General features: G+C 39.6%; 2 protein-coding genes across 2 annotated transcripts in view; one reads left to right on the forward strand and one right to left on the reverse strand.

The window, feature by feature from the left end:
• The window catches only part of pcnx2 (pecanex 2), a 41,446-nt gene extending 36,442 nt beyond the window's left edge, over window positions 1–5,004 (forward strand). Inside the window, exons 37-40 of the mRNA XM_003438418.5 lie at window positions 1,092–1,258; window positions 1,356–1,430; window positions 1,588–1,764; window positions 4,605–5,004. Of these exons, the coding sequence (XP_003438466.1) occupies window positions 1,092–1,258; window positions 1,356–1,430; window positions 1,588–1,764; window positions 4,605–4,778 (593 nt within the window). The 3' untranslated portion in view covers window positions 4,779–5,004. The remainder of the gene's footprint in view (window positions 1–1,091; window positions 1,259–1,355; window positions 1,431–1,587; window positions 1,765–4,604) is intronic.
• Window positions 5,005–7,926: 2,922 nt separating this feature from the next.
• Window positions 7,927–27,586, reverse strand: part of rgs17 (regulator of G protein signaling 17) — a 28,101-nt gene continuing 8,441 nt past the window's right edge. The window contains exons 3-6 of the mRNA XM_003438300.5: window positions 26,885–27,015; window positions 20,010–20,084; window positions 19,697–19,928; window positions 7,927–17,868 (exon numbers count right to left, since the gene is read on the reverse strand). Coding sequence (XP_003438348.2) covers window positions 17,680–17,868; window positions 19,697–19,928; window positions 20,010–20,084; window positions 26,885–27,015 — 627 coding nt within the window. The 3' untranslated portion in view covers window positions 7,927–17,679. The remainder of the gene's footprint in view (window positions 17,869–19,696; window positions 19,929–20,009; window positions 20,085–26,884; window positions 27,016–27,586) is intronic.

Raw genomic sequence — 27,586 nt, forward strand, 5'->3', positions numbered from 1 at the left:
AGGAGATGGATATAAAAAGTTGTCACTTTTTTTCAAAGTGTAAAGAAGAGGATTGAAAAGTATCATCAAGAAATACAAAGAGAGCCACACAGTACAGAATAAGCCTGGCAGAGGTAGGAGGCAAAAGATTTTAAATACTCTGGAAATAAAACTACTGAGAGATGTGTGAAGACGCCAGAACAACTGCCAAGACATTAGTAAATGACTTAGACCGGTCAGGAATTGTAGTATTGAAAGAGACCTGCACAGGAATGTACTCAGTGCAAGAAAATCTTGATTTCTTCAGAAGAGATGCCTTCAAGTCATACTGAAGTACACTAAGAACAACTGGGACAAAGATCATGCATTTTGGAAGTGCGCCCTTTGGTCAGATGAGACAAAACTAGAGGTCTTTGGCCACAGAGATGCTGCTCATGTTTGGAAAACATGTTTGGAAGGAAGAGGCGTACAACCCAACAAATAACATCCCCACAGTGAAACGTGGTGGGAGTATTATGCTATGGAGATGCTTCAGTGCATCTGGAGCTGGGACTCTCATCAACCTGGAAGGAATCCCGAAAAAAGAATAATTTTTTTGGAACAAAACCAGTGAGCAGCAAAACTGCTCTGTGTCATCACTTTGTCTTCCAACAACCCAAAACATGTGTTTGAGTTGAAACTTTCACTGGCTATAGTTTTAGATGGTTTTAGTTCAACTCTGAAAATTATTTACTCAGTTTACTTATGTTAACATTATAACAATTTTGATCACCATTTTAGGAAGGAAATGTTAGTCCAATAACTTTTGGAAGACTGTGTATAAAAATCCAAACAGTTACTGCAGTGCTTTTGCTAAACTCTTTGAATTAAAAATGAAAGTCTTCATTTCACATCTTGTTTTTTTTTTGATGGTGGTGTACAGTACAGAGAAAAACTTATAAAAATTGCATCACTGTCCAAATACTTACAGATGTAGCTGTGTTTTTATTTTTGAAGAGACCACAGAGAGCTTAACTAAAATCCTGAAGTCAAAGACAACATGCTTTTAATTTGTACATTAGGTTATTAAAGCTTGCGTTTCATTACAAATGTTCACGTTTTTAATTCTACAGCCAGGAGAGAGTACCGCAGTCGATCAGTGCAACCTCAAAGTCAGCGTCCCCCTGTCAGCAGCCAGTCTGGCCCCATCCTGGACTCGGGCTCCAACAACGGGATTGTCCAGCGTCTGTCCAACAGTCAGCTGTCCTTTAACACTTCCATAGCTTCTATATTCTCCCAGGTATACACACACATTGTAAAAAGCCTACTTTTCTCAGTTGCAGCTGCTTTTGTGCTCCCTTACTAAGAGTGTAAAGAGGATTTTTGTCTGTCTCCAGGTCCCTCGTCTCTCAGGAGCAGGTGGCATCAGCGCACAGCTTCAGGCAGCGCAGCATCAGCAGCGCTCCAGTCAGGTAGGAACTGTACACTGCTAATGCAGCATGCCTAAACACATGGCCGACAGATGGAAGATCTGAAAACTGAGATTCTTGATGTTCCGATAAATCACCTTAGTGTTTACAGTATGACACTATAACAGAACTGCAATATCTCCGTTCCTTGTGGTGCCAGGTCTCCTCATCTTCATCCACACTCAGCTTGCTGTTTGGGAAGCGTAGTTTCTCCAGCGGCCTGGTTATCTCCGGGTTGTCCGCTGCTGAAGGGGGCAACACCACCGATACACAGTCGTCCTCCAGTGTCAACATCGCCATCGGGCCCTCACATAGGTCCAGCAGCAGAGCCACACAGGTGGGTGGGGAAGAGAGCACTGTCTGAATTTTGCACCCATTTAAGACTGTTTCCACAACACAGTTTAGACTAGGTAGGCAGCAGTTAGATGTACACATATACAGAAAAACATTCTTTCCTAGTTCGACTTGCTTGTCAAAACATTTGAACACCCTGTGCCACTGGGGTTCTTTTGTAGAGGTTTTAAATACTAAGGGAACAATTCAACATCTCGAGAAGCTTGTTTGCAGTTTTTGCCAATAGATAAGAGACTGATTTTTCTCTCATATCCAGCGTCTGTCTAAAAGCACAGCTCATTTTTATTGTTTGAGAAGATTAAATTGGATTTACAATTTTAATATTAGACAAAGAAAAATCAGAGTAAATACAACATGCAGTTTTAAAATGATGATTTCATATAGTAAAGGGAAAGAAAACTCTACCTGGCCCTGCGTGAAAAAGTAATTGCTTTTTTTGAGCCATTCAGAGGTGAACTTGCTGCCGCATAATCCAAATGCGTTTGAGATTCAAAGACAACCTGAGCAAAATTCATGGTTGTATCAGTCACAGTAAATAGTCCCATACCCTCCCACAACTACCACCATGTTTGACTGCTGGTATCGTGTTAATTTTATAAAATGTTGTTAGTTTTATTCCAGACGTAATGGGACTCAAACCTTCCAAAAAATTACATTTTTTGTCACGTCTGTCCACAGAATATTTTCCAACAAGTTTTTAGGGAGTTTTGGGGCAAATGTGAGATGAGCCTTTTTGGTCAGCAGTGGTTTTCTCCTTGGACGTTTTCCAAGGCCAGTCTCTTGCTTTTTTGTTGAATCACAAACACTGACCTTACCTGTAGTAAATGAGGCCTGGAGTTCTTTAGATGTTGGTCTGGGGTTTTTTTTTTTGTGAGCTTCTAAATGAGTCACCTGTGCGGGCTTATAGAATAGAATATAGAATAATTTTGGTAGGCTGGCCACTCCTGGGAATGTTCACCACTGTTCCATGTTTCCACCATTTGTGGAAAATGGTTCTAACTGTGAAGTCCCAAAGCCTTAGAAATGCTACTCTAAGCTTTTCAGACTGATAGATGTCAATGACTTTGTTTCTCATCTATAGTTGAGTTTCTTTAGATTGTGGTATGATTTGTTACTTTTTGAGACTTTTTAATCTACATCACTTTGTCAGACACGTTCTATTCAAGCGATTTTTTAAAAATTCAGTTGGTCTGACAGTAATCAGGCCTGGGTGTTGCTAGTGAAATGGAACTCAGCTTTCCAAAAAATGTGGTGAATCACAGTTAATTTGTGAAAGGGGGGCGGGGGGGGTAATTTTCAAAAATGGGGCCAGGTTGATTGATAATGAAATCATTATTTAAAAATTGCATTTCGTATGACTTTGTCTAAAAGTAAAATTTGTTTGATGGTCTGAAACAACAGTGTGAAAATATGCACAAAACTAATGCATCAGGAAGGAGGGCGGCGTATACTTATTCACAGTCCCGTATTCTGCTTTTCCTTATTTTCTGTCATGTATTCACTGTTATTAAGGTGGATGCTCATATTAAACATAACCAGGGTTTCAAATAAGGATGTCAGTGGATTTACAAGGAGTCTCTGTGAGCCAAATGTTCAGGCTTCAGGCTGCTCTAAAACTACAGATCAATCTGTGGAAGTCTGTTTCAGCAGCTGGAAAAACAATTGCTTTAAGATTCAGAAGTCAACATTTCAGGTTATTATCTCCAAATTTAGACTTACCAACTGAAACTTCAGAGAAAGGAATTTTAAATTTTGAGTTATTAAGTCTAAATTTTAAGATAACCCCAAAATTTGTGGATGGCAAAAAATGTTTGTGTGGGGTTTTTTCCCAGTGGAGAAAGTCCCATATTTTTACTGTTTGAAGTTTTGAAAAAAGTTGAAGAAAGCTGAAAAGGGGAGACTCTGCGTTATATATAACAGCTCATCCAATAGATTGTGACAGAACAGGAAGACCATAAAAGATGGCAGCTTAGAAAATGATAACATAATTAACTAAAGCGGACGTGTTTGTCAGCAGGTAAGTAGTGTAAGACAAGCCTAGATGAGTGGCAGAGTATCTAAAGCAAAGGACACCTTATAAATCATGATGTAGCTAAGCTGGTCAGCATCTCAGGGCTGGTGTCAGAGTCAGGACAGAGCCCATAACTGAAGGAAGGAGGAAGCTCTTTGGTCCCATGTGCAGCTCAGTGTAGCCAGTTACCCTTCAGTTAGTTACTTCAGAACAAATCACAGCACAAAAACCCAAAACAGAGACACCTAGACTCTAGGGGGGCATCATAAAACAATAAATAGGATTTTTTTTGTGCATGTGTTTAAAAATTGTGACTCATTCCAAGCTATTCTAGTGGAGTCCAAAAGTTAAAATCTTGATTTATTAATGAGCACAACTGCACTTTAAGCAAACACGTACCATCTACTGAGTGTAGTTTCATAATTAGGCAACAGGTCTGAGAGTGGTATCGATCGTCTCTTGATCTTGCTCCTGGGCAGAAAACTAATAAGCACAATTTCCCAGATTTCATGATATGTAACTACTGTGTGTATTATAATGACTTTCTTCCTTCATAGAAAGAGAACTCTTCTCATTTCGGTTGTTTTGTACTCCTGGAGCCCAAATTGTGAAGTCCAGAATTAAAATAGAGGAAAAAAACTAAGTAAAAATCAGATTTTTACTCTCATGCATCATTTGACACATTTGAGTGGTGCGATCAGAGTTGCCGCCTGATATTCTTGTTGTGTTCGAACATGCTAGTTGCGTTATACAAACAACGAATGCTCTCCTGTGCCTGAAACCGGCCTCCTCTCTCATCCTTTCTTCCTCAGTGGACATCAGAGCCATATGAGAGTATAGACGCCACCAATTCCAACGCTGCAGTCACGGTGAAAGACGACACACAGTTAAGCGAGCAGGGCTGCAGCCAGGGATTAGACAAGACCCAGGAGGATTCAGCATCTGCCTCAACAGTTCCAGACGCAACTGATCAAAAGACTGTCTGAGAGAGAAAACACATCTGTGACAGTGCCCATACTCATGCCCACATACAGACAGGACTGTATGAAGAGTTATACACACATAAATAAAGAAGATTGTATGAGAGAGCACCCATGCACACAAACCTGCCTCCTCTGTCCTCAGCATGTGGTCTCACCCTGTTGTCTGAATGTAAAGTCTGAAAACACAGTCTTTGATGCAGAGGATAAAAATAAAGACATTTTTAAATGATGTGGTTTCTTTCTGTGGTTAACAGGTTTTATTTAGATCTGGGTGTAGGAAGGAAATATTTATTTTTGGAAGTATAGTTTATCAAAATGCCACAGGTTAATTATATAGTCTTACTCAGAAATGCCAAAACTCCCCCGTGTACTAGGTTGTTTAAACATTTTACTTTAAATCATCATGAATTGTTTCAAAAAGGCAACTACATTATGTCGGAGTCCAACATGTGATCACTAACCTTTTGGCCTTTAGTCAGATGATCTCCCCGCAGCAAAGAAAACTCTGTTAATCATTATTTGACTTGATGCATAATCCATTTAAAAAATAATGTATGCCTTGTTTTGAGCAGGGTATAATGTCTTTTCTCTTTAAAAAAAAAAGCCAACTACTACCTGATTCAAATAACATTTCCTGGTGGACTTGTAAGGCAGGCTCTCAAGTCAACAGGAAAGAGATATGATCTTAGTGATGACTCACTTATTGGCAATCTTATTGACACAGATCTGTGTCAGTGGATTTGTAACCTGAAAAGGACTTCTCAGTTCTCAGCTGAATGGTTGGTTTTTAAGTTAAGAGTAGCCTGCAAAGAAACATAACACAACACAGGATTAAACAGCCCCTAAATCTGAAAAAAAGACTTATTTGGCCATTGTTATTCTCTAAAGAAAGTTTAAAATGTACAGTACCATGTAAAAGTGCTGACCACCAGGTTCTCCAGGCTTTCTGGAGGTCTTTCTTTGGTCATTGGCTGCTTTTTCAGTTCTGTCCTTTTACAGATAAATGTTTTTCTTTTTTTTGCTGCACCACTTAATACTGACCTATGAGTCATTCAAGCACAAAAAAGTAATCTAATTCAAGAGATGAATCAGTGACAACTTAGCAAAGAACAAATTTTAATTTCTGTTTAGCCACTTTGTTACCAGCAACCATTGCAAAGCATATAATTTGTTCCAATTTCTTTTGTTGAATCTGTTTTTTGTTAAAATTATGGCCAGTTTTATGGCCATAATTTGGTACTTTTGAACCAACAAGGCAATTAACAAAGAGCTATTAGCTGAAAACTTGACATGTCTCTGCAGGGTGTGCAGTGTGTCCTTAAAAAAATTGAGGAAGCTGTCCAAGTGGGGGATAAAAGAAGAAGTATCAGACCTAAAAAGAAAAAAAAAATGCAAGCAAATGACCAGTATCTGAAAGTCGTGTCCTTAAGAAAATTACAAGAAATCTAGCAAAGACTTGACAGAGGACCTGAGAGGTGAATCTGGCCTTTTAGCTGATCCATCTACTCTTCACTGAAACCTCATCTCAGTTGAGGGATGGCTGTCAAGAAGCCTTCATAATAAAGTGAAACAGGAAGAGAAGGCTAAGGTATGCCAATTTATAGAAGAACTGGATTGAAAATCACTGACAACAGGTCCTATGGAATGATCCAATTTTTTCAATTCACTTTTATTTATATAGCACGAAATCACAACAGATTGCCTCAAGGTACTTTATATGGCAAGGTAAAGCCCCTACAATAATGCAAAGAAAACAGAAAATCCCAACAATCATATGACCCCTTATGAGCAAGCATTTTGGCGACGGTGGAAAGGAAAAGCTCCCTTTTAACAGGAAGAAACCTCCAGCCAGTGATGAATTTTTGGTTCAAATTGCATGCAGGTCAGGAGAGGTGCAACAGTGACTGTCTACAGTGATTAGACTGTCTAGAGTGGTTTAGCAAGACAATAAAGCTTAAAAGCATACCTAGACAGAAAAAACACACAGTGGAACAATATCAGTCATAGATTGGCCTCCCCAGAACCCAGACCTAAACATTATTGGAGCAATTTGCAATCAGTTTTACAGAGGATGTAACAAAAGGTAGCCAACATCCAAAGAAAAGCTTTGAATGTTCTTCAAGAGGCCTTAAGAACTATTCCTGAAGACCACTTGAAGAAATTACAAGACAGATGACCCAAGAGAGTTCAGGCTATTAGAATTGTACAAATTCTGTTTTTGCCTTATATAGTGCATTTCCATATATGTTGCATGTTTCAACAAACCGCTTTACCCATTTTTCCAGAAAAATATAAAGAAATAAGTGGTGGCCTAAAACGTTTGCACAGTTTCCTATGTGGACAGATTGCAGTCTGGATTTTAAAATGGTTCCTTTTTTACTGTTTAATTTTGGAAAACTATTTGTATTGTTGTACCAGAAAAGTGAAAACTGGCCAGCTTCAGGTATACAAATGAAGGAACAGGCTTAAAAAGCTACAAAAGAGAGTTCATCCATGAATCCCTACACAAAATTGGCTGTACACCTGCTTGATAGTTACTTAAGATATTTAACTCTGGGCTAAAATGATAAATTGATGAAATAAGAGACTGAACTTAGTCCTTGCCATCCCGTAAATGCCCCACCTCTCTCCCTCCTACTGCTGCCATAATTAATAAAAGGGAAATTACAATAAAAATGCATCAACTCGCCGCTCACTTCATCATGTATCCTGATCCCACCATCCAAATGTCACAGCAGAAATCAAGGCACAGACCAGGCAATGTTTATCCAATCTTCTATTGTCCAGTTTTGGTGAACTCAATCGTCGCCTCAGATCACTCGTCATAGCTGACAGGAGCGGTGCCCACTGTGGTCTTCTGTTGCAGCCCACCTGCTTCAAGGTCCAACGAGATGCTTTTCTGCATATCTTGGTTGGAAGGAAAGGCTATTTGAGTTACAGCCGCCTTCCTATCATCTTGAAGCAGTCTGGCCATTCTTCCCTGACCTCTGGCATCAGGGACTTTTGATCGACACAAATGCTGCTCACTGGATATTTCTTTTGTTTCAGACCTGGTCTGTAAAACTTTGATTTTCTCACACAATCAATTTGGAGTCCCTTAAATCAGAGTCACCGGTTATTTCCCACACCTTCAAAGAAAAACACAGTCACATTTGGCAAAAATCTATTAAGTATTTATTGTAAGTTGTTACATTTAGATTTCTTTCTCTAGCAGCACGATTTAAATTACAGATATTCAAGGGCAGTTACCATAAGTTGGAGTTTTCTTTTAATGCAAGATGTCATTGTGTAAACAAAGACAGAGACAGAACCGTAGATCAAAGTGTACCAAGACTGAGCACCGTGTAAACATGATGCTCACGAAGTTAAAGGCTGATGAACAACATTTTTTTGTGTCTTTTCAGATTAAAAAAAAAACAAAACAAAAAAACAACAATGACAGAAAAACTTCTGACTGGAATAAATTAACAGCAACAGTAAAGATAAAATTAAAAACAATAGCAAGCTTCTTTTGTGAGTGAGTTGTACAATTTTACTCGGAGCTGATCTGGTTGCTTGCAATCCACATCAGTCACGTCTCAAAAGGTTCAGTGCCCATTATATGGTTTTGTTGGTTAATTGTTGGGTAACTGGATTACATGTGAATGATTCAGAAGTGACACAAACCCACAACAGCAACATGAAAAGAAAGCTCATGAAATGCGTTTCATCAGGATCTTTTTATATTCCAACAATTCTTTTCACCTCGTTCCACTGAAGTGGAAGGTAGATTATTAGTTTGGCACATTTCAGCCACCACAGAGACATAATCATTCTGTACTTAGTTGGACATTTGCAGTTTGAGTTTCCCTCTTTTTGTTTATTTAATTTAATTTCACAAAGCTCTATTATTTTTTAGGCTGTTTATTCTTAAAGAAACAGTGTGACGTTCAGCTAATAGGCTTATTTTCTTTTCTTGATGAGAGTAAAACAGGGACTGCAAGTATGAAACTGGAGCCTGCTGCTGTTACAAAAAAGAAAAGAATGGTTTTATGTGAGGTTTATTTGTAGCTTATGGTTCAGTCACACTAGAGGAAAGATTAACATGGCAAAAATAAAAATAAACCAATGGTCTCCTGGTGAATACACTGAATATTTTGCAATTGGTTGGAGACTGATTGCAAGTGGTTGCAACAACCACTTTCAAGTATAAGGCAATTTCACAGGTTGCCTATTGGGGAGCGGCCTCTCTCCCACCAGGCAACCCGTTTCACCTGCAGAAAACTGCTCAACAACTGTGATCTACCTGCAAAAGCATGGCATAAAGCAAGAGGCTCGGGCATTGAAAATAAAGAAATACCAGCAGTCAACTCAGGCTGACTAGAGTCACTCTCGTTTGCAAATAATTGGCATCTAATTTATAAATACACGCAGATGGTTCCAAAACGGCACACGGTTGCAATAATTGGTCATGCCTCAGTCTCCAACCCCGTTTTTCCCTAGTGTGACTGCAGCAATAATAACCTCGGGCCAGGCTTGCAGTTTCTTCCCATCTTCCCAAATAAATCTCACCAAAAAAAGTACATAAGTATATATCATCTGTTTTCCTTTTCACACTCCTCCCTGCAATTTTCTTTAAACCTAGTTTGTTTGTTTGTTTTTAAATATTTTGTCTGTCTTGTTCTATCATGCAAAAAAATGCCAGTACAAGCATGACTGAATATCTCTTGCAAAGTCCAAACTCCCTAATAATAATTTTCTCTCTTTCTTGGAGTACAGATTTAAATCACTGTGTGACACACGACTTGAGTCCCTCCAGTGCTATTTTACAACATGAGGTTGGGTTTAAACTAGGAGATATAAAAGTCTTTACATGCTACAGTTAAGAACTGACAATCAGTTTCCTCTGATAAATTTCAAAGTCATACATACAAGCAGTCATCTTGAAGATTGGAGACAGTGAGATGCTTTCTAATGTCTTAAGACGTCACCCTTAAACTGGCTACTATTCTCATCTCTGCATTTCAATTCTGAAAAGGGAGGTCACATCTGTTTAGTGCGTCAGGATGAGGCTCCAAATTAAATATACATCTCACCCCAGACCACCTTCTGGACCATTAGTGACCACAAAGATTAAATTTCACCTGTCAAAATAAAGCAATCAGGATCTCGCTCAAGAGACGTGTCAAGCAACCAGTGAAAAACAGCGAAAAGTTGAGCCTGACTCTGGATTAAAAAGCACTGTCCTGGTAAAATCTCTCTTCAAATCATGCATGTGGAAATAACTGACCATATCTGTTAATACAAAGATGTTCATTTAATCATTCGGGTAATTCATGAGACACTCAAAACAAGAATTAAGTACCCATAACCATCAATATTATAGTCAAACATACTAGAAGAAAAATATGACCCTCTCAAAAGAGTTTCTCATATTTTTAATTGTCTGCATACTGCAGTACTTGAATACATACTCATACAGTATCGTTTATAGCAAATAACTGAATTATTTCATTTATTTAGCACAAAGCATGCTGAATAGAAAACAATGTCACTTTTCTAATCGCCTAAAGTGACGGTAAAATTCTTTTTTTCATTTTCACCTGCAGATAATTTCTCGATGTCCGTGATCTATCTACAAAGGCATGACATAAAGCAAGAGGCTTAGGCATCTAAATCAATAAAGAGAGAAGTGATTGCCTAAAACTGTTGAGAACCAACTTCGAGCAGTACCCGCATGGACAAAATCTCTTTCCGAGAGTAGCACAAACACCTCCGGAAGAGGTACAAAACAGACAATATGAGGGAATTCATGAGGGAGAAATTAAACATCAGTGCAATTTTTTGCTGTAAAATAGGCCCGTCTCTCCACTAACGGCTAATAACAGAGTTGTATATGTGATGTCACAAAGAGAGAAAGCGTAAGCCCGACAGGGGGAGAGTGAGACAGACAAGAAAACAAGATCTTGAGGTCTGTTGTGAAGCATAAAGAGGCACCAAATCCAACTGAGGGAACACACAAAACCGACATCAATTGATAAAACTTTCTTTAGCCATGATGCACTGTGGGAAGAAGGAACACACACACACACACACACACACACACACACAGCATCAAACATCCTACTGTCACTTCCATTTCAGTTCAGGAGCTAAATTTTCCTTACAAAAAAAAAAAAGTTCAAAAATAATTTAGATCTGAATCAAACCTCAACTGAACGTTAAAAGTGGCTCATTAGAGCTGAATAAATGGTCCTGTAAGTAACTTATTACTGACTAGTCTAACGTTTTGCATTAGTGGAGTGTTTAACAAACACAAAGCCCACTTCTGCTCCACATCGATGCTACTGTATAAACACAGTGATAGTCTGACTGGATGTGGCTACAAAAAGAACAGTAAGTTGAAGAATAGAAAAATAAGTTGCTGTTGCCACAGTGCTGCACTCATTTCATCATATAATTCACAACATTCGTGGAGAGTCCACTGACAAACAACAAAGATAATCACAATAAAATGTGGAATATTTCATGGTGAGCGGGGTTTATTTGAATGGTTATAGTGAATTACTGCGACTTGTGTGTGGACAGTGCACACTTCAAAGGCAGATACTGTCATTGACTCGGCTAGCTTGTTTCCATGTTTGCGCCAACTCCAAAGCCCTTAAAAAGTGAGACTATGTAACTTTTGAATGAGTCAATAACACGGTCTCACTCTTAGAAATAAAACAATTATATTCATAAGCAGTAAAACAAACTCTTTCCACTCAGTATACTCAAAGTTTGGATGTGACTAAGGCTCCTGTCACACAGGCGTAGAGACCAGTTGGAGACCACTTGGCAACCATCAGTCACAGTGGAAAAAGGAGCATTTTCAAACCAGGTGTGAGAGGATTCTGGATGTTGCTTGCCATCTCTGAAACTGATAGCAAAGTAGTATACGATGGTTTAGTAGATTGCTACAGTTGCCCTAAGTTTGCGTGATGCTGACTACTCGCCAAGAGGTTTTAAAACTGAGTGCAACGCCTTCAAAGTAAAAGCTGCGCCTTTTGAAACATGTTGCTTCAGCCATAGACCGTATACAACACAGATGTAGCTCCCAAAGCCAAAAATTAACCCAATGCAAAAGAGTCTTGAAAGACATACAGGTCTATAGAAGTCTACAGGAGCGAGCATTTCTGTCCTGACCCAGTTGAACACTTTTGTGATGAGTTTATGATTTCAGTCACTCATTTTAATTTAGTTTGAATAAAAAATATAAGTATCTTTTGTGAATCTTATACTATGCTTAAAAAAGGATGATTATCCATGGTATACTCACTGGCTGGGGACTTGTTCAATCACAAGTCGCTAGTCGTTAGTCATAGTCACATTTTTTTAAACCATGATGGCAATGGTAGAAATCTCAAAGTTTCAAAGAGGACTTCAGAAAACTATGGGTGATGTCATGGTAACTACGTCCAATTTTTTTAATAAGGTCCATTTCAGCAGTGAGTTTTTTTTAGTTTTTTAAGGCGAACAGTGTTCAGTTTGCCTCACACTTTTTTCAAGTTTTAGTACTACAGTAGTACCACAGCAACTGCTCACCAATCGATCAGAGAAATTTTTTTTTCATAGCGATCAGTTTGCCAAGGGTTCACCGAGCAGTCTTTAGGCTTCTGTGACGAAGTGGCTAATGTTAGCTATTGCTAACAAAATTGCTGTGCGACTGACATTACTGAGCGTGTTTGCTAACTCTATGACTTGTGCTACTTCTAAACAATATTTTGTTTTAACCCTGAAATTGTAGTAGGCAGAAATGTGGATTTAAAAAAAAAAAAAAGTGGGGGGGAGAAACAAAACAATTACAGAATTTAAAGAAAAAAGAAAAATCATCCCTCCTCCTGCCACTCTCCCCTCTTTGTTTCAAGCCCCACTAACAGGTCGAGCACAGGAATATGGTTGTACGTCACACCCCTTCTGGTTTCACATTCTCCAACTTTAAAGTCTCTGGCTTAGCCCAATGTACCACCTTATCCTATGTTCTTCATCCTCGTCTTGTACTACTCACCCGATCTGGTCAGAAGTGGGAGAAGTTTGCCTTCAAGTCTTTTTGTAGTAGCACTTTGATATTGTTTCCGGTTGCATTTTAGTTGAGTAGATTTTAATTCATTCGATTTTAGTTAAAGCATTAAAGGCAAGCTTCTCCCATGTGTGATTTGGTCTGTAAGGACCTGCAGTTGATCAAAATTCTTTATCACAGGCATCACAAGCCCAGAGGAGATGCAGGAGTGAAGTTCCTTCTCAGTTCATAAAAACTATGGATGTATTTTTCTTTAAACACCTGCCTACCCCTACTTTGGCAACAAAAGGCTTTTCCTACCAAAAGTTACATAGTCTTAGGCTTTAAAAATGATAAGGACAAGTCCTTGGTGGTCCCCTGTTTACCCCACTGTCTAATAACATGCTACTGTCAGGGTAACATGTTTGTCACAGAAAGTCATGATTTGGTTGTTCTTAAAATAAATAAAATTTATTCCTTCAGTCAGGTAATACTGCACAGGGTCAGCTACAAGTCTTGTAGCCTGAGTAATGACAGTTTTATGAAAGTCAAGTTGAATTCCAGTCATCTAGGTTACCAAGACTCCAGCACACAGCCACATAATGTCAGACAACACATTTATTTGTTTTCATCAAGGTTTCTTTTTTTTTTTTATCATCACGAAGGCATATACTATTTACTCTGTATATTACTTGTTTTGTATATGTGTATATATATGTATACATATATATACACACATATATATAATATTTATATATAGAAACAAAAATAAGCGTACATTTTTGCTGAATAAGATTGAAGAATATCAGCAAAGGGCAATGTAAACCATGGTCCATCTAAAACAGGTGAAAGGTGCATTAGCTCACCCTTTCCCAACTCACCCACAGTAACAGATTTGCATAGGCAAAAATGGGATTAGCCCTTAGACAGTGGATTCCTGAATTCTTTATAGAGATGCAAAATCTAGTTCAGCTCAACACAATTCAAAACAAACACACATACATACAAACAAACGAACAAACAAACAAACAAACAAAAATATGTTGACTAGGCCAAACTCTCTTTAAACCCTCTGGTCATATACATAGTCATTTTCTGTGCACATTTTTGTTTACAGTGTTAGGCTTCAAGTAGATCTAAAAACAACTTTTACATTGACAACTAGATGTGAAATAAATTAACCAACATGAGAGGTAGTGAAAAGCCTACAGAGACGTTTGTTTTCTTTTTAATACAAAGAAAAAAAATAAAACATGTCAGTAAGGCCAAAGCTTCGCAAACCTCCTCCATCCCGTTAGGACACTTCAGCTCTAGCTCGCAACCTTTATTTAATATTTTTTATATATATATATATATATATATATATATATTTTTTTTTTAGTCAATAAAACCACAGCCACATTTTAAAGACCCTCTCACTTGGAATCCATGGAAATTTAAAGACACAAATCTAAACTCAGCGATGACAACTATATCACTTCACATCATCGTCATTGCTTGCAAAATCCACATTTAAAAACGCAGGTATTAAAAATAAACAACCGTGTACTTCTCCCCGCTGTGTAAAAGTCACAATAAATTACGAGGAATGGACGCGAGCAGAAAACCTGGGTTTCTACCGTGTCTGTCCTCCTTGTAAAACGCTCCCAGTTTTAAACTCCAGCCTGCCCGTTAGCCCTGGGCAGAGACTCGCGCCAGCTTCAAACCTGCTGGCTGTTAGCTTCCCACTGTTATGAGTATTTAATAAGGTACACACATCTCACAATTTATAAATGTAAACTTGTTTTGATTGCACCATGATTTCAATATCTGGTTGTTGGTGAAACATTCTCATGTTACTTATATAGACTCTGAAAAAAACCTGCAAAAAAAAAAGGAAATGTAGCTATAGTGTGCAGAAGAGGGATTTGTCTGCATGAGAGCTTTATGAGTGAGTTAAAAAGTTCCAGAGTTGTCCAAATACAAATGTCTAAAATGCTTTCGATTAGTGAAAAGGTAAAACTGTTCCAAGGAGTGAGAGTGAAAACTGATCCTGCGGTATCAGAATTGGTAAATTACTCTGTATTCCTCTGCTTCTGATCAACTGGGCGCATGCATGCACAGCTCTTCATTAAAGCAGCCAAGCAATATCAGTTCAAGCCCTTATGGATATTCACATAGCTTGAATTTGAGTACTATAGTGCCAAAGGTTAAACAAGAGTATATTTTTAATAAGGAACACTGAAAAACTGTGGCGTGGTTATTAGTTTCAACCTGTCCTCCTGACCATTATTCACAGCAGACAGCTTTCGTACTACTGTGACATCCTGTCTGTTTCTTTTGTTGAAATAAGTCTGGAGGAAACATCAAAATCCCAGGCTCTTGCAAAGGATTTGTTTTTTTTGTTTTTTAAATTCATTCGTTTCCTTACTTAGTTTCTCCAACAAAACCTGAAGTTGCAGTTTAGAAACAGTGGCAACAAACAAAAACTTTATATCCTGAAAGGTGTTTATTAATCAACTTTACGACAAGTGAGACAGAGCCTCAAATTGACATCCAATTGCAGTTCAACGGCCTGCTAGGCGCCGTGCACCATCCGCTCTTATATTTAGTCTAGACCAAGCTTGGCACATGAATGTTAGGTAGTTAAAGCAGCCAGAAACATGGATGCCTACATTAATCAGTGAGGAGTGGCACCGTTTCATTGACACTAAGATGTGGCACTACTCACCCAACCAAGCCAGGAGGTCAGCTACCTATCGAGTGCTGAATACACTCAGAGGCTCAGTTAATTTAAAAAAAAAGAAAAAAAAAAAAGCATATACTGCACTCATGCACTGTCTACTGTACATCCACAGGCCAGGAACAAAGTTCATGTTCAAATGTTTACATCATTAAAAAAAATCATTTCATATATTAAAAATGTTAATGGGACGTTTGGCAAAACCCCTTAAACTTTTCTCGTTTTTTTTCTCTGGTAAATGTGTCACTGTACCATAAACACACACCTTTACCGTAGCATGCTGTCAAAGTCTGATTAGAAAAACAAACCAGAGTGTGCACGAGGGCTGGCAGTGGAGTAGAAAATTAGCATGGCTAGCACAAGCATGCTAACTGCTTGACTACAGCATGCTGAAACCTAGACGGCTGGTTGAAAAGGCGAGTGTGTAGCATGACTATGCAAGCTGCTTTTACTAGCCCCGTGTGCTAGCGTTGTTATTACCAACCCTCTTCACTAGCTCTGGTATGAAGAAACAAGCGTCTTGAACGGGCAGTAGCTAACTGAAGGACCACCACACGGCAGAAGGACCAAGGCTCCACAGCCTAGCGACCACTACTGTCGTCATCACGGCATCTCTGACATCGTGTTTGGCACCTGGTTCGGCGTAACTGCTTATAACAGGCATCCAATCTCACACACAACTAAAGCCTTACAGACAAAAGCCAGGGTTTGATAACCTTTTACATTACACCCGCACCTGCAATTTCTGCTACTGTTCTTAAAGCAGAAGCGGCTTTCCATAATGCTCAAAAATTTACTGTAAAACACTACAAGGTAAGCCCTCTTTTTCTGCTCAAGAATTTAAAAATGTAGATGACTATTTATTTGGATTCAATGTATTTTTTTGTTTGTTTGTTTTTCTCCAGCTGCGTTTTTTCCCCTAGACTGGGCACCTGTGCTTGTCAGGCCTTGATGGTCTGAACTGGAGGGAGGAGGAGGAGGAGGGAGGGAAACGAGGGTAAAAAAAAAAAAAAAAAGGGAGGTAGGGATTGGTGGACAAACTGTGGTTGCTTTCCAGAAAACCTCCAGCAGCACTTGTGCTGCCTTTTCCTGCATGTAAAGGCATTGTGATTTTCTCAGTGGAGAGATTTTTTTGTCTAAAGTTCATGAGTAATAATAATAGATGTAGCTGCCCAACCACAATTCTAGCCCTTACTTCTCCCAGTTAACGAATCCTAAAGAAGGAAAGTGCTTGGATGGACGGATGGATTGGATGGACAGGTGGATAAATGGGTAGGTGCTGCACGTGCTGCAGACGCCTTCAAATCTCCTCGATAAAAATACTGCAGTAAGCCTAAAGATGTCAGAAGTTTACTTTTTCCCATCACTGAACACAGACAGCCAAACAGAGATACAGTCCTCCCCGCCCCCCTTAAATACCTCTTAATATTCAAAAACAGTTGCAGTCCGCGGCTTATATCATCAAGCGATCATAGTGAGAGAGAGCTGCATGCAGAGCCAGTGTGTCTACTGGTTAAAAGGGCAAAAAAATGCCCTAAATCCCACCGACAGATAGGTGTCATGTTTGGACAGTGAAGGAATGAAAAGCAAAATTAAATGAAAGACATCTGAGGAATGGGACAGACTTGGAAAAACTAAAAAATTGTTAAAAAGAATGAGTAAAGACAGAGAATATCACTAAGTGAGGGTAAAAAGCATGAGGTCTAAAATTTTACAGTACAGGAACAGTGGGCTTGTCCTTTTTGTCTCTCTCTCTCTCGCACTCTGTTCCCACCTCCTCAGGAGTCTTTGTCCACAGTTAACCAACAGCGGGCCACTAGGTTGGCCATCTCAACTGATAGCTGATACGTGGGTTGGCCAGTCAACCATAACAAAAAGCACAAATTGCTAGCAAAACAATCACTGGCCAGCATTAATGGTCTAAAACTGACCAATAACCAACCAGCAAAGGCTGACCTAGCTCCAGCAGAGAACTGGATATAAATTGCTTAAAAAATATAAATAAAAAAAAACTAATAACCAGCTATCTCGGATGTCACTCAGCCTTTTCAACCAAAAACGAGGGAGAGATTTTTCCAAACCCGACTTCTGGCACCATAGTAGTATTTGAAGTTTAAGTAGTAGTCTTGTTGGCGTTTGATGGCGATGATGGAGGCTGGGGGGGACTAGGTGTCGAGGCAGGTGCGCCTCCTGCTGGCCAGGAGGTCTCTGTAAACAGAGGAGTTGAGGAAACGGGGGAAGGAGTCCCGGTGCATCAGGGTGTAGATCTGGAGTTGGGCCTCCTCGTACATCAGGTTGCTCGGCTCCGCCAGGCTCTGGTTTATTCCTTCTCTGACCCGTGAGTCCAGACTCACCTCGGGTAAGGAGAACAAAATTAAGTAGAAGTGATGATCTGTGGTTTGTTGGGACATTACACAGGAAATGTGCTAAGGACTTCAACTTCTGCATTGAATCATGCACCTCCCCAGAAAGGTAAGCATAATGTTGTGACAGACTGCAACCACTACAATCAGTCTGGTTGGCAGAAATAACATAAACAACATACTGAGTCGTGTGAAAATAGTATTTACATGAAACAAAAATGAAGTAGAGATGCAAACACAACAACCAGCACACTGCTAGCCAGTTTTTAAATAAGCATGATTAAAGTTCAGTTTTTTCAGAGTGTAAAAGATTAAGAAAATGCATAGACCCCTGCTGAATAAAGTGACTAGGCTCACTGACTTTACTGTATAAACCCCAATCATGCTTCTGAGTGTAGTCATACCACAAAGGGCCTTTCTGAGGCATTACAAACCTAGCAATTTGCGTAAAAGTAAAGCCAGTAAGCAAATAAGCACAAATAACCCGATTAACCAGAGCATCAAATCCAATGATAGATACGGACATCACCAGAATGCATTCAGTACATTTTAATACCACAACTCTGAAAAATGTGATGGTACTTGATTTGTTTTTTGGTACCATCGGTACCGTAGCCATGACATGGATTAGCTACTCATTTGCAATAGTCTCATTCTTTTTGTTTTTTTCCACACAGCACTGCTGCAGACGTGATGGTACACAGGCCCTCCCCTCACTGGCAGCTGAACAGATGAATAGCAACACAACAAATGTGACGAGGCGTCTTAAAGACTAACACCCCGGTCTTTATGAGGAATTTTGTGTTGTCATCAGCGTAACTGGTAACATTAGTTGTCTGTTAAGCTATGAAACAGACAGGAAATGAAGCAGACAAAAGTCTGCATCTAGAAGCTGTGGCACCCTACCTTACCAACTCTGATCAGCAAGGAAATATGGTGCCAAGTCACCAGAAGCCACAGGAAATAAACAGATGAATACATTTGCACAAACCAGTAATGATCTAATTCTCTTTCTTTCTTTTTTTTTTTAAATAAAAAAAAATGCTTAATTTAGTCATTTCTTCCTAATTGGCATCAGAAATGGTATCTTTCAGGGTACTGGTGCCCAGTTTAAAATTTTAGTATTGTGACAACCCTACTAATAGAATAATTAAATAACACTGAGGAATGGCTCGAGGGACACAGATCTGCAGGGTGTGCCAGCACTAGCCTGTACAACAGAGGCAACCAACGGATCCTGCCAGAGTTACTGTTCCAGATACCACAGTATACCTGCAGAGTTCCCATATCTATGCGCAGAGTGAAGACCAGTTTTTTTGTTTTATTTTTCCTTTGCAAAGGAGGAATTTATCCAATATTAAACTGATCGTTTTATAGTTGTAAATCACATTAGCACATGTCTGCATAGCAAATCAGAAATAAGAGCCCATTGCCATGAACTGTGCTTACAGTTTTAGTTCAGTGACTTCTCATGGGCACATTTTCAAATTAGCGATGAACCCTACACGAAGTCTAGCTATGGCTGATGGGAAATAAAGTAGTAGCTAAATGGAAAATTTATCTTGGGAATAGTAAAGTGATCACACTTATTCCTGATAGCCACATGCATTCCTTGGAAATTGCCCTAACACAACTAGTGGAACGAGAAGAAAAATAAAGCATCGGCAGTTTCATTAGGATTAATTACTGGAGACTACCAAAGCAATCCAGCCATGAGTTTGATAAATCAGGACTAAAGATGAACCCGAGGAAACCTGTTTGCCATTTAGTGCAAGGTCTTGATTTAAAGTGTTTCGGTTGCGTTCCTGTGGTGGCTCACCTCTTTGGGTGATAATATGGACACATAATCTTCATATATGATCCTGGCCTTCTCATCAACCGCTGTGGGATCCGTCTCCTTTTTCAGCTCTTCACAGGCCAACCAGAAAAGCAGGTTGTCCTCGCTGTACTCAGAACGCAGGAACTGCCTGAAAACCTCCCGGCCCTCCAGCGAGCGCAGCATCATCTCAAAGCTCCGTGCCCACGACAACACCTCCTCTAGGCTGGGGCGTCTACAGTTAAAAAAAAAAAAAGACACACTTGTGTTAGACTGATAGAGGCACACAAACAGGAGAATAGATAGCTGAACTCACTGTTCTTCAGTAGCTTCAATACTGTCCATCTTGGTGCAGGTCTGTCGTTCACTCCTCTCCATTCTGTCTTCGTTCCTGGATCAGAGGAAGAAAGTATTATACATGCCAAAATAAAAGCCTCAATATATGTCTATTAAAATGGACATGTTTCTTTAACATTTATATACACTTAGGGTCGTAACATTAAATTGACTTTGATGAACGTGTCAGTGTTTTCTCTACCTCTGGATAGATTGGAGAAGGGAAAATCAATAATTCATAAATAATTTGTCATTTACATAATTTATGTGCCCTTTCATGGAGCAGAGGAGACACGTGAAGCCAATACAACATTACCTAAGCTGACTGCAAGTTATTAGATTACTGTTACTGTAATAAAAAGCTTCCCAATAGGAAATAATCATCTGCTGCTGATAGCCGGGAAGCTAGTCCTACAACAGTAAAAAAAAAAAAAAAAAAAAAAAAAAATGACAACACTGTTTATTCAGGTCAGACTTCCCTAATATGATAATTAAAAGTGTTCATAGGGATCATTATGCTTAAAAAATGATTTCACTTTCATCAGCATGCTACAGAACAACAACAAAACTAAACTAAAACTGCAGGGAGGAAAGGCTCAGGTCGTGAGCCCTCCCACCACCATAGCAGATCATCTGCCTCCATCTTCCTCTGTCCCACCAGCCCTCCTTCACTACATCCATGAATCTTTTCTGTAGTACTCCTATTTTCCTCCGACCAAGAAACTCCATCTTCAACATCCTTTGTCCAGTCTATCCACCTAAGTAAAGCACTGCTTTACGTCTTCTGCATTCTCTTCTTTACATCCAACCAACTCGATTTCTCCTCTCATGAAGGATCTTAAGAGCTAGCCAACAACACAAGTGTAGGAGACGCTGGAGTCAAATTTACTCGATCAGCTACATAGAGCCAGATTTATTTGTAATCCTCTGTCTATTGTTCCATGGGTACACCAGCTGTCAAATAAACCAAAGCGCAGTGTTAAACCTGGGAATTGCCTCATAATGCACAGCATCAGGAGGCAAATAAATGGCAGCCAGAGGCTTATATCAATTATATCTAAACTGACAGCATGCTCCAGTAACTGTCAGCAAGCACAGCCGCTTTGGGTTAATAAACACTTGATATATTTTCGTGTCCCAGCATCTCACGCTGTCTAAACCATCCTCTCAGTACAGCCCCAACCTTCACTCTCTACACATATCGTTTAAAATAGCAAAGAGCTACAAACAGTGCTGTATGAAAAGTGTATCTGCATGCGTCTGAAACTATTAAAAAGGAAACGGTTATGTGGGTTGTGTTTACTGTATGCCTTACTGTTCAGCGGTTGGTTAGACTTTCCTGCAGGCCTACATTTAAGTAAATTTGCACTGTGCAGTAGCACTGTGCAGAGGAGTGTAGATAAGAGAGATATGTGGTATAAATTTAGGAGCAGGACTTAGTAATAGCAGATAAAAAAATTAAATAAAAAAAAGATTACCCCACCAAGTCAGGACTCGTGGACAAAAAGGCAGTAACACATTTTAAATCTCTTATGTGTCAACTGAAATTTCTGCTTTCTACTAGGAATACTGCAAGCTACAGTTTTATACCATGAAGTCTCAAATGCATAACAGTGGCTTGGCAGACATTTTCTACTTCCTGCTTCTCACTAAGAAACCACCTTGATAAAACCTGATAAAGCAGCTCTGCTCTCTCAGCTGTTAATTTGTACTCTGTTAAAACAATAAAGCATCAGTTAAGGTCTTTATGCAAACACTCACGGTAGCCTCTGTGTCTATCGTAGCTCAGTCACACTTGCTGAGTCCACAATGCAACACACACTGAGCTGTCTATTTTTGTCCCCACCATGGAGGATCTTTCCTTCCTCTTGCAGTCTCTTGTCAAAGTCCCCATTGTGCAGAAGTAATGGGCTAAGCTAGCCTCAGCCCCCTGGCGCCCTCACAATACTGCTAAATATACAGGCTGTTCCTCACAGCTGTTTTGCATGTGATGTGTGGATGGAAATAGAAGGCACCCCTACCAGAATAGGGCCTTGTGTAAGGGTGGATGAGGAGGGGTTAAAGGGTAAGAGGTTGGGAGAAAATAAAAAGAAGATTAATACTTTCATACACCCTGATCCTCTAAAACAGCACAAGAAATTTCACGAACTCACACACGCCTCTACTTCTCGACTTGGCGCGACTGCAAAAAAAGTGAGACAGAGAGCAATATGTGCTTTACAAGCAGCTCGCATACAACTCTAAGCAGTGTCACACAGGCTGGACTAATGATCCCTGCTGGCCTCGACACTAAAATAAATAAACATATAGGGTTCTGAGGACAAATTTCCAGGCTCATTCTGGAGATCTGACATGAGCGTTTGACTGAAAACCACACAGCAGAGTCACAGTCCACAGGCTGCCACCACTTCAGATGAAGTGGTGTGAAAAAAGCAGCACATTCACCATTCACTGCCTGAAAACAATGTTTCATTCACTCCCCTCTCGCAGCAAGACTGGAGCCACAGCAAAGCAGCTATAGGAGCTGCGTACTAGCACCTGGCTTTGTGCCTTGCTCATGGGCAACATGGTACTGGAGGTTTTATTCCCTAAAGTGAAAGCTGTATGTGACAGGATACTGACTATTTTCTTTTTGGTTGTGTTGGATTCTGGTCCTTTAATCTGGGACAAATGCACATCATCACTGTTTTTTTTTGTTGTTTTTTTTTTTAAACTAAATGTTTAAAAAAATAAAAAATAAAAAAATAAAATCACCAACCTTTACCAAAGTTGACATTTTTTTATTTTACAATCACACGACACTAAAAATTCACATTTTGAGAGAGAGATTTTTAGCCCCATGCATTTTTCTTGTCAAACCACTGACTAATACTTCCAGCTCTAATATTAATTATAGCTGAGCCACAATTGCCCTGAACTTTTGAAACTGAAACTCGGCTGAACTCAGCGACGCCCTGGAAACTCTGCTGCTTCCCCCAAATATCAAAACTTATTTTTAACCTGTCTGTTTGTGCTCAGATTTTGGTGTCAAACAGACAATTTAGAAATGGTGACAGATGACAGGTCCGAGCTTTAAAAAAAAATGCTCTCTAGCATTTATGTAAAGTCAAAATAATAGTTCTACTCGACTCCTCTACTCTCAACGAGAAAACAAACGCACACATATCCCCAAATCTTGAGGTGTTTCTTCAGAGTTCATCGTGCACTTTGACGTAGCAGTCACAGCTTTCCTTCAATCCCCTGAAGCTAAAACAGTGAAAACTGTGTCAGTGTCCTGCTATTCACCAGCTTTAGTTATGCAATACTCTAATATAGCTTCTTTTTTGTAAGTGTCTCTTGTCTGGCTATCCTTGTGTGTAACATCTGCACTGCTTTGTTAAAAATAATACAAATGATTTTAGTTTATGACTCATCTCCTTGTAACAGCGAAACAGAATGTCAACCAAAAACCCAGAAAACCAAACACATTTCATAAAAGTTATGAAATGATTTGCATATCATTGAATATTTGATCCGCTACAACCCACCATCATGGCAAGACCAAGGAGCTGTCAACGGACCTCAGGGACAAGATTACAGACGATAACCGTGGGCGAGAAGGGGGCAACTGCTTGTGTCATCATTATTATTATTATAATAATGGAAGAAATATGAAATGACCATCAATTATCCTTCATGTAAGATCTTGCCTTATGGGTGAGGATGAGAAAGCAGATCGGCCCAAAACTACACGGGAGTAGCTTGTTAATGATCTGAAGGCAGTAAGCAACACCATTGATAACACACTATGCCGAAATCTCGCAGTGCCTATAAGGTCGCCCTGCTCGAGAAGGCACATATACAGGCCCATCTTAAGGTGGCCAGTGAATGAAATGATTCAGGAAATGATTCCGAACAGGCTTGGGGGAAAGTGTTGTGGTCATATAAAACAAAAATTGAGCTTTTTAGCATCAACTTGTTTGGAGGAACAAAAATTCTGAGTAAAGAACATCATCTCTACAGTCAAGCACGGAGGCGGAAACATTTGGATTAGGGGCTGTTTGTGTGCTAAGGGTACAGAACGACCTCACCGCATTGAGGGGCCAATAGACGGGTGCACATCCAGGATGCAAATCTCCCATTCCATCAAATCACTAAGATCCTCTTTTCGATTAAGATCTAGTGACTGTGGAGGCCATTTGAGAACAGTGAACTTATTGTCGTGTTCAAAAAACTGACAATAAGGATTTGAGTTTTGTAACACAGTGCGTTATCCTGCTGGATACAGCCATGATGGGTTCACTCTGTTCAGTTGGTAACAAGAGGAACAAAATGCATGAAGATCTCCCCACCATAGAACCACCACCAACAGCCTGAATCCCTGATACAAGATCGGATGGTTGCATGCCTTCATTTATGCCAAATTCTGACCTTGCCATCTGAACTTTACAGCAGAAATAAAGACAAAACATTTTTCTTCCAATTTTGTAGTCTCGATTTGGTAGCCTGGTCTTCAGCTGCTGCAGCTTTGCTTCAGTGTTTAACATGTTGTGCATTCAGAGATGCTCTTCTGCATATTTTGGTTGTAAAAGGTGGTTATTGGATTTTATTGGACTTCAGCAGGTCATCCTGGCCATGTCTACATGTCTAAATGCACTGTGCTTTTGAAAGGTAATTGGCTGATTAAAATCATCATTTTTTTAGGGAAAAAGATTCATGGACAGCATTGCTCTGCGGTTTCCCAGCACAGGGAGGGCTCTGTTCACTGAGTGACAGAGTAGCAAGCTACAGCAGTCAGTCTGCAGCTGTACACGGTGTAAGAGAAAAAAAACTAAAAAGCAATCTGCTTCAAGTAATCCTCGTATATCTATATGCAGCACCACTGTTATCTTTAAGTTGTGCATATGGTGATTTTGCATGACAATGTCGTGTAGTCAATCAGACACAGCCTGATAAAGTTGCAGCTGATTACAACTGGAGCACAAAATAACTCAGCAAAGCCAAAGATCGTGTAGGGGTGGCTGCCTGGTGATGAATTAAGTGGACAGCCCATCTGTGACTAAAGATGCTCAAATGCAGCAATAATAATAATAATAATAATAATAATAATAATAATATTAATAAAGCATTTTTGCATAACTTCTTTAGTTTTAACCGCCAGATCTTGGTTTGCATGCCTGTCTAAACCTGCTAGCCTTGATTCCCAAGGGCTTAGGTAATCAATGATGGACAGTTTACACTATGTCGGCACTGGTGAGACACAATAACGAGACATTAAAAATAAACTAAAGAAAAACATAAATGTTTTCAATTAAATTCGAGAAATAAATGTTATTTTCTGTTTTTGCTGGTCAGTCACCAGCTTTGTGTTGCCATTAAAAATCACAATTTATTCAGCTGAGGGAAAACTCAGTATCAGTGAAACATCACAGATTGGGCAAAGGGATTAAGGGCAGGACAACTGTTTATTATTTCAGGTACCAGGGCTGTATTTTAATCTCTTAAGGCTCACGCTATTAAAAATGTCTACACTATTCAAAATAACAGCACAACACAAAAATGAAGAAACCATTAAGAAAAATAAATAATTTGTCAACTTGCTGCCTAATCACACAATGCTAAAATGCTGTTTGCATTATTGTATGATCAATTCAGACACTGGTTTTGTTCAGTGGTTCCTTCGGGCCTCTTTTTCAAAAGATAAAGTCAGATACTGCTAATCTAAAGCAAAACAGACTGCAGTTATTTATTCTGCTCGTCTGCGCTGCCAACTTATTACACTCTATGCAACTTTAACTGGCAATAACGGATTTTTTGGCCTCTTCATGGGCTGCAGAGGAACAACAATGACATAACCATCAGACAGCATGACATTGTCAGCACAAAGGTGTTTATTATAATCATTTATTTAGAGCTACTTGATGACTAACATTCTTTGTTCTATGTTGGTCTCCACCTGCTCCAGAGGAAAATATCTGACATTTTAGCTGATAAATGCTACCAGCTAGTACCTAACTTGCTTTTTGGTGATAGTCAGGCTGAATCACTGCAAGTGACACATTTTGCTTTGTTTTCACAGTTTAATTTAATAAACTGCTAAAAAAACAAAAACAAAACAACAACCAACAAACAGCTGTGTGAGTAGTTATGGTTAGCATGAAATGATGACTTATTTTCCAAAAACATGTTGTGTGAGCGACCTTTACTGCGTGTTTCTGAAGTGAAACCACAACATCAGTGACCTTTGATCACAAAAATGTAACCAGTTCATCCTCGGGTCTTTGACCTAGCTTTGGTTTTGGCTGCACAGCCCTGGTTTTATAATACACAGTGACATAGGTTCAAAGTTGGCTGTTGTGGCTAAAGATATCCTGCAACATTACAGCCACAATGAACTGCGTCTGCCGATGAGCCAATGGGAGTCCAGCGTGAGTTGCCATGCTAATCGTTGCAACAGCAGTACTTGTGGGGGAAAAAACGAAACCAAACAATGGAAGTAAAATGTGCAAAACAAACATGTTTGCAAACTCTACCCTCTGGCGGTCATCACGCCCGATCAGTAGAAACAAACAGCCTTGTGGGTTGTTTCTGCGGGCATCGTCTTTGCACCGTTTACATGCATCAAACTTGACGGCCGACTCAAGTTCACCAGGCCCATGTCACGCACTGTGGTTTGCAAATAACTGATAAGGTGTGCAGAAAACTTTCGTGCAAAAATTTGAAAAATATTCTCTCAATGCATCCCTGAGATGCTGCACTCACGTGAAGAATGGACAAACAAACAGAATACATCACGGGTGCTGCTTAAAAACTAATAAAGTATAGCACAATGTTTGCATGGAATAGTTTCGTTAGTACAGCTTTGCATTTTCTTACCAGAGACACTTGCAGCAGCCACACCAGCAGAGGCAGCAGGTGTTGGGTCGGGGCTGTCCAGGGGCCTGGGGTGGGGCCTCAATATGAGCCGCCTGCCTTTTTCTCATCTCCACTCCACTCACACTCCGGGGCTGCACCGTAAAGAGGACAAGAACGTGCAGTTAAACATCTTATGCCTGTGTCATAACCTTCAGATGTTACAGTAGATGAGGAAACAAAACAGAAACTGTGCGACAGGTGAATTTATGTGCAGGGGAGAGAGGAAGAGCACTCAGGCAGGACAGTATAGGAACTTCCCTTCTTTATACGTTGCGAGACTTTCTGGCATTGAGCAAAGTCTTTCACTCACCTTTGACAGAAATGACAAATTAATTTTAACCGACACAGAAAAACAGGATCTGCGTATCACAAACACAGACAGGCATGCACAAATTCATGAGAATTCATATTAACTGACTCAGGTCTTGTACATCCGTTATGCGCAATGATGCATGACGTAAACCTAAAAATTTACTGCGATCTTTTGCTTTGAAATGACAATAATGTACGATACCATTAAAGGTTTTATATCCTGAAAATTCTTTCATGTTTGACTCCTCGCACATGCTGGACCAAAAACTTCTTGATCCATGACAGCTACAGTATGATAGGCTAAAACACTCACACTGGTGCTCAAGTATCCTGGGAGCACCAAAGCCATTT

The sequence above is a fragment of the Oreochromis niloticus genome, linkage group LG13 (genome assembly GCF_001858045.2).
Source record: "Oreochromis niloticus isolate F11D_XX linkage group LG13, O_niloticus_UMD_NMBU, whole genome shotgun sequence".
NCBI classification, from domain to species: domain Eukaryota; kingdom Metazoa; phylum Chordata; class Actinopteri; order Cichliformes; family Cichlidae; genus Oreochromis; species Oreochromis niloticus.